We start from the raw sequence: 7,423 nt of genomic DNA, 5'->3' as shown, positions 1-7,423 counted from the left end.
CCCCGTGCCGTAGGGCACGCCGGGAGGAGGAGAATCCACTCCCACAATGCCGGCGACTAGCGGCTCTGGGCTGTGCTCTGGACTACAGATCCCAGAATGCAACACGCCTCTATGTCTTATTTGGGCCCAGCACGCGCTCTTAGCGGTTCCGGGAGCAGGTGGATTCACTTCCGGCACCGGGCAGTGATACCATGGTAAGAAAGCGAGTGGCGGGGAGCGAGGGAGGTGAAGTGCTTTGGGGGTCAAGGGCAGGCCTGGGGCAAGTATGCAGACGCCAGGGGTTCTCATTCGGAGAATCTGCCAGAGGGACATCCCGCGTGGGTTTTAATTTGCTGCTTCCCGCCTTACTTTGCCCTCCGGTCACGTGGACCTACAGCTGGCAATAACTAAAACTCTCTGAGCACTTGGAGCGCATCAAGTGCGTTTTGAAATCTTTCAGACCATCATCACATTCAGTATATTCGGGATCCCCGTTTTGAAAGATGAAGAAACTGAGGCCCAGAGAGACGGAGTAATTTGCCCAAGGATCCGCAGCTGGTGACTGTAGGAGTCGGGATTGGAACCCAGATCTGACTCCACCGCCCAAAGTATCTTTCACTGCACTATTCGAGATTTGAAACTGCGCCTCATGTAACCCTAGCGCAGCGGGTTGATGCCCCCATCCCTCCCTCCTCCTTCGTTCAACCTCTTCTCAGTCTAGGCCAAGAAATAGCGTTTCATTTCAGACCCCAAGAAGACGCTTTATTTATTTATTTATTTTTTTTAAGAAGACGCTTTAATCTAACCGAGGATTGGGAAGTTATTGCGATGACTGTCTCCCTGGTTTGTTCCCCCCTAGGACACTGCTGGCATTTCCTGCCTGAGGAAATGTCATACAAGCTATGGATTATTCAATGGCAGCGTAGAGCTGTCCTTTCGCAGGATAACTGTTGGGTTGTGCCTCCTTTCCCATATTTACTTGAACTACCTGGAGGAAAGAGGACCACTTTAAAAAATAAGACTCTGCTCCCCCCCCCCCCCCCAAAAAAAAGTCTCTGCCCCACTGACTGGCTGTGAGTCTTTGGGTACACTGCTTGCCTTCTCTGGGCTTAGTTTCCTCCATGGTAGAGTAGAAGTAGTGGTTCCTGTGGTGCACAGCTTTCCTGAAGATCTGTGAGGTAAAGCAACAGAGGAGCCTGATGGGCTGCAGACCATGGGGTCGCAGAGAGTCAGACACGACTTAGCAACTGAACAACAGCAAACAAAGCCACTGGCTTTACCTTTCTTAACATCTCTGGCAGTAATGCCGATCTCACAGGACTGGCCTCTGTGTGAGGGGTTTGCGCTTGTCCCTTGAGTGGTCCACACGGTTGAGTTCCCTGAGAGAAATGGTCTCCTTGTCTCCCTTCCAGGCTGCCTTCCTCCGAGCTGTGGCGCCGTCGCCAGGGCCAGCCGCCTGGGGCAGGCGGCTCCACCGGCTGTGCTGCTGCGGTGGGCAGGATCCCAGGAGGTGGGTGGGAAGCTGGCCGCCCCCCTCCAGGGAGAAGCCACCGGGCCCAGAGACGGAGAAGTTTCAGATGGTGTACCGCTTCGACGCCATCAAGGCCTTCGGGTACCTGTCTCGGCTGAAGGTGGCACAGACGGCCCTGACGGTGGCCGCCCTGCCGCCGGGCCTCTACTGCTACTCCCAGGGCCTCATGCCCTTCAGCTCCTTGTGCATGGCGGGCGGCATCGCCGGCTTCGCCCTGGCCATGTTGTGCTGGATGAGCCATTTCTTCCGGAGGCTGGTGGGCATCCTGTACGTGAACGAGGCGGGCACCGTGCTGCGGGTGGCCCACCTGACCTTCTGGGGCCGGCGACAGGACACCTACTGCCCTGTGGCTGACGTGATCCCCATGACGGAGAGCCCGGATTGGCCCCAGGAGCTGTTCGTGCGGATCCAGCAGTACAGCGGGAAACAGACCTTCTACCTCACCCTGCGCTACGGGCGCGTCCTGGACCAAGAGCGGTTCACGCAGGTGTTCGGGATGCTGCACACGCTCAAGTGAATGGCCTGGAGCCCAAGTGGATGCTGGGAGGCTCCCGCAGGAAGGCAGAGGGTGTGGGCGGGGCTGAAGGACGGGGTTGCGCTGCTGGGAAACTTCTGCCGCAGCCCCTGAGGTGAGAAAACTAACAAGATAGACATTAGTAGCCGGGTTTAGGAAAGAGGCCCTGAGTGCCGATTCTTTACTGCACTTGCGTGTGGCATCGAGATAATGGCCAGAATTTTCTGGTAGGTTCTCGGAGGAAGCAATGACAGGTTTGCTCGAACCACCCTCTGCTGTGAAATCGGACAGGTGTGGGGGACTTGGGTTCTGTTAGTTCTCAAAGCCCACGCCTGGGCCAGGTTATGAAGTCTCTCAGAACCTTAGTTTTCACGTCTGTAAAGTGGAAAAAAATCCTCCTGGTCTCCTGGGATGGTTGGATGTCACTGCTGATGCAGAGCTGGTGGCTTGTTGAAGGGCTCTCAGGCAACGGGGAGGGATTTCACACCTAGTGCCTGGAGGGGTTGATCATTTAGAATAGCCACAAGGGAAAAATTTTGTTAACTGTGCGAGGTGCTGGATGTTAACTTACTATAATTTTACTATATATATAAATCATATTGTATATGTTAAATAATACAATGCTATATGCCAATTAGATCTCAAAATTAGAAAAAATGGGGAGTATACTTACAAATACATAAAAACAAAAGGCCTAGATTATTTGATTCTTTTAAATACTTTTTATGAAAAAAAAAATACTTTTTATGCAAAAAAAGAAAATCAGTAATTGCAGAATATTCCACTGAGTGGATGTAGCTTGTCCTTTTAAATGATTTCCATTTTCCATTGCTGTAAAGAATGTGATAAATATCAAATATTTGGAGAGGTTTCCTTCCTCTGTGTAGACTGAAAAATGGCATTTTGAGAAAGATGACTTTATCATCAAGATAACATGAAACACTTTTTTTTTTTTTTTTTTTGCATGTGCATGCTCAGTTGAGTCCCACTGTTTGTGATCTCATGGGCTATAACCCACCCACTAGGCTCTTCTGTCCATGGGATTTTCCAGGCAAGAATACTGGAGTGGGTTGCCATTTCCTCCTCCAGGTGATCTTCCTGACCCAGGGATCGAACCTGGGTCTTCTGCATTAGCAGGTAGATTCTCTACCACTGCACCGAGTTAGATCTTAATCTACTGCATTTCACAGAAGCAAGTAAAGCATATAATTCAAGATGGTTTGGGGCTTACCTGGGGCCTCAGTGGTGGAGTCCGCCTGCCAGGGCAGAAGATTCAGGCTCGATTTGATTCCTGGTACAGGAAGATCGCACGTGCTGTATAGCCTCTTTGCCCATGCGCCACAGCTGCTGAGCCTGTGCTCTGGAGCCTGGGAACCACATTTACCAAAGCCCGCGTGTCCTGGAGCAACTGCTCTGCAATAAGGGTAACCACCACAGTGAGAAGCGCAGCTGGAGAGTAACCCCCACTCTGCAACGAGAGAAAAGCCTATATAGCTTCGAAGACTCAGCACAGCTAGGAAAAATAAAAATTAAAAAAAAAAACCACACAGTTTGTTACCGCAGGCTTCCAAGTCAGCCAGTCATCCCAGACCTCTTATGCTGGGTGTAAGGCGTCGTATGTAGTTCAGAAAAGGAGGGGATGTGGGGCCGACTGTCGGTGGGGAGGGAGGCCGGATGCTAAGTGTCTGTGTGGTAGAGACGGGGAAATATGCAAGGCAAGAGAAGAGTAGGGTGGTCCAAAGCAGCACAGCAGCAGGGGGCGAGTTGGGGAGTGGGGTGCAGATGGCCTGGGGCCCGGACCTTGACGGGCAGCCCAGGTGTGGGGAGGAGGTGGGCCGCAGGAGCAGCTAGACTGTCCTGCCCTGGACAGGAGCGGGACGGACACCCTTGCTCAGAGAGGACTCTGATTTGGATCCACATCACTGTGGGGAAGCTTTGATGGTCAGAGAAAAAGAGGAGAACTCTGAAAGCATGGGAGCACTTAGGAACAAGAGGAAGCGGCTTTAATTTGTATTTGTCTTTAGTTAATGATGCAAGTGATAGGACTAGGCTTATCATGGGTTTGTTGTTTCCTCTGTTAATTTTCTCCCTAGGTATCTACATAAAAGTCTCTCCTTTTTCAGTTTCTTCCTCTGTATTAAATTCTGCCAGTCAGAGGCCATGGTCTGCGGGGGTGTGGCTGTGATTGTGTGTCTCAGATGTTTGGGAATGCTGTCCAGCCTTCCCCTCACCCCCATTGTCAGCCACGGTGTGTCTGAATTCCCTAGGTAGAGGGGCTGTGTGTGCAGTGGAAGGCGTGACCCAGAGCCTGGTGGTGGGCCTGGAGGGTCCTGGAGGGCTTCAGACCCACTCAGAAGTGCCGGCTCTTCAGGGTAAATGGCATGTGGTTCTGTTGACAGACTGTTTTATACCGACTTTAAAAACAGCCAGAACCTGACTGCTCTCACCTCCGCCAGCCCCGCCACCTTGATCCAAGCTGCCCTTGTAGCCTCTGGATTATTGCAGCTTTCTGCTTCCGTCCTTACCCTGCTAGAGCCTGTTCTCACAGCAGCCAAAGTGATCCTTTGAAAAAAGAGGATTGCATCACTCCTATAGAAGTTGAAATTCTTACTGTGGTCTATAGGTCCCGCCTGGAGCATGGCCTGGACCCTTCCCCCAGCTTCCTTGCCTCATCCACAGCTCTGCGCTGATCACTTCACTTGGCAGTATTTCCCTTGCTCCTCCTCCAATAGTCAAGCACCCTCCAGCCTCAGGGCCTTTGTAATGACACAGTTCCTCTGCCTGGAAGCTTTTCTCCCCAGATACCTACATAGAAGTCTCTCCTTTTCAGTTTCTTCCTGTCTTTACTCTCAAGAAGTTATAGTGTGGAGACTTCCCTGGTGGTCCAGTGGTTAAGACTTTGCCATCCAATGCAAGGGGCCTGGGTTTGATCCCTGGTTCAGGAACTAAGATCCCACAAGCTTTGTAGCCAAAAAGCCAAAACAAGCAAAAAACAGAAACAATATTGTAACAAATTCAATAAAGACAAAAAATGGTCCACATCAAGAAAAGACTTAAAAGTTTATACTGAGGATTCAGTTATACAGAAGACTTAATTATATAATTATCTAGAACTGTCGGTGCCTGGTTCTACCCTTCCCTCACCTGCTCATCAGGTGCCTTCAACGCCTGTGAGCCTGTTTTCCCAAGGCTGACTATTTGATAGTCTGTTCCTGTAAAATGTCTTAAGGATTAATGGTTTGACCTTGACTTATTAAAACCCCAAATGAACTCAAATAGGCCTTTTGGGATACTTGTAAGCACTTCCCTGAGCAAGCTTCAGCCCTGGAGTTTCTGATTATGTCCAGGGTTGGGTCCCCAGTCTTTTTGTCAAGCTTGAGGCTAATTCTGCAATGCAGCCAGGCTGGGAATTTCTGAAATAGATGATCTAGGTTCTCAACCCGGGCTCCACATGTAGAATCACCTGGAGATCTTTAAAAAAACACCATTGCCGAGTATTCTTGCCTGGGAAGTCCTTTGGACAGAGGAGCCTGGTGGGTTACAGTTCAGGGGGTCGCAAAGAGCCGGACATGACTGAGCAGACCCGCACGCCCAGGCCCACGCCCAGCTTCCTTAGGTGATGATGATTCCCATCGTTGTCTAGGTTGACAGTCACAGCCCAGAAGTGTCAGCGCAGTGGGGGATGAGAGCCTAGATTCGCACCAGTTTTGGCAGGAAGAGTCACCTCTACCCTCTCCAGTATTCTTGGGCTTTCCTTGTGGCTCAACTGGTAAAGAATCCACCTGCAATGCCGGAGACCTGGGTTCGATCCCTGGGTTCGTCCAATCTCTGGAGAAGGGAAAGGCTACCCACTCCAGTATTCTGGTCTGGAGAATTCCATGGACCATATAGTCGCAAAGAGTCAGACACGACTGAGTGAGTAGCTTTCACTTCAGTCCACTTCCATGACGTGTGGTTTGCTCACAGTACCAGCAGAGGGCGCACAGAGCAAATGCATCTTTCCACCCCTTCATTTCCTGCTGCCCCCCCCCCCGCAGCCCCCCAAAACCCCGGGTCACCCTTTGGCAACAGAAATGGGTTAGGGCCTCTGCAGTGCACCAGCAGGGCAGCACCCAGGAGCTGTCCCCATGCCCCAGATTAGCAACAGCAAAGCCAACAGGAAATGGGGTGACTTGTAACGTGCTTTCACGTGGTAGTTGTTATGGACTGTGTCCCCTCCTAAAATTCGTATGTTGAAACCATAGCCCCCCGCCCCGTCGCCGTGTGATGGTGTTTAGAGGTGGGGCCTCTGGGAGGTGATTCTTGTTGGATGAGGTCATGGGGGTGGGGCCCTCATGATGGAATCAGTGCCATGTGAGGACAAGTAGGAAGAGACCCTCACCAAGGACCCAACCATGAACTTCCAGCCTCCAGACTCGTGAGAAATAAATGTTGGCTGTTTATGCTGCCCTGTCTATGGTATTCTTTTTTTTAAAATTTATTTTTGTTAGTATTTACTTTTTAAAGTTATTTTATTATTCTTATTGTTACTTTATATTTTTTGGCTGTGCTGTGTGGCATGTGAGATCTTAGGATCTTAGTTCCCCAACCAGGGATGGAACCCATGCCCCTTGCATTAGAAGCCCGAGTCTTAACCACTGGATAACCAGGGAAGTCCCTGCCTATGGTATCCTGTTTGAACAGCCTGAGCTAAGACGGGGTCCTCTAGCCTGTGGTGAGGTCAGCTGCAGCCAGAGGCATTCACAGTGTGCAGAGCTGGGGACTACTGTCCTTACTATGGATGCGTGCGTGCTAAGTGGCTTCAGGTGTGTCCAACTCTGTGTGACCCTATGGGCCGTAGGCCACCAGGCTCCTCTGTCCATGAAGATTCTCCAGGCAAGAACACTGGAGTGTGTTGCTAAGCCCTCCTCTGGGGGATCTTCCCCGCCCAGGGATCAAACCCATCTCTTACATTTCCTTTGGCAGGCGGGTTCTTTACCACTAGCTCCGCCTGGGAAGCCCTGTCCTTCCTCTCCTGGTTATCGAAACTGAGCTTCACCTTGTTATAGGCCCAGGTAGTCCACCCCCATCCCGTCATAAACAGGCACATTTAATGCAATCCCCCAAACAGATCTGATGGGCTTAGCTGCTTGCAGGAGGCCAGCCTGGGGCAAGTTACCCAAATAACTAGGCGCTTGCCCTAGGCTGCTTTAAGAATTCAGGACTCCTGAGTCCTAAATGGAAAGCCACAGGGTCCTTTTGAAACCTGGGCAGAATCCCAACTTGTATGGCCTTGTTTTGATCGTGCAGCATTCATTCAACTGTAAATTCTTGCCTGATGAGGGTTAATCAGGCAGGGCCAATACCATCTGGCCGTGTCTGTACCAACCCTAGAGACAAAGCATCCATGTTACTGGTTA

At 50.9% G+C, this 7,423-nt stretch overlaps 1 protein-coding gene across 1 annotated transcript; it reads left to right on the top strand.

Moving 5' to 3' along the window:
- Positions 1-166: 166 nt before the first annotated feature.
- Positions 167-6,478, top strand: TMEM186 (transmembrane protein 186). The gene is made up of 2 exons (XM_027961455.3): positions 167-194; positions 1,392-6,478. Exons 1-2 carry the CDS (start codon positions 192-194, stop codon positions 2,025-2,027), a joined length of 639 nt encoding a protein of 212 aa, XP_027817256.2. The 5' UTR covers positions 167-191; the 3' UTR covers positions 2,028-6,478.
- The last annotated feature ends 945 nt before the right edge of the window (positions 6,479-7,423 follow it).

The sequence above is a fragment of the Ovis aries genome, chromosome 24 (assembly GCF_016772045.2).
Source record: "Ovis aries strain OAR_USU_Benz2616 breed Rambouillet chromosome 24, ARS-UI_Ramb_v3.0, whole genome shotgun sequence".
NCBI classification, from domain to species: domain Eukaryota; kingdom Metazoa; phylum Chordata; class Mammalia; order Artiodactyla; family Bovidae; genus Ovis; species Ovis aries.
The sequence above is the reverse complement of the archived record's forward strand: the minus strand, read 5'-3'. Positions and strand labels throughout refer to the sequence as shown.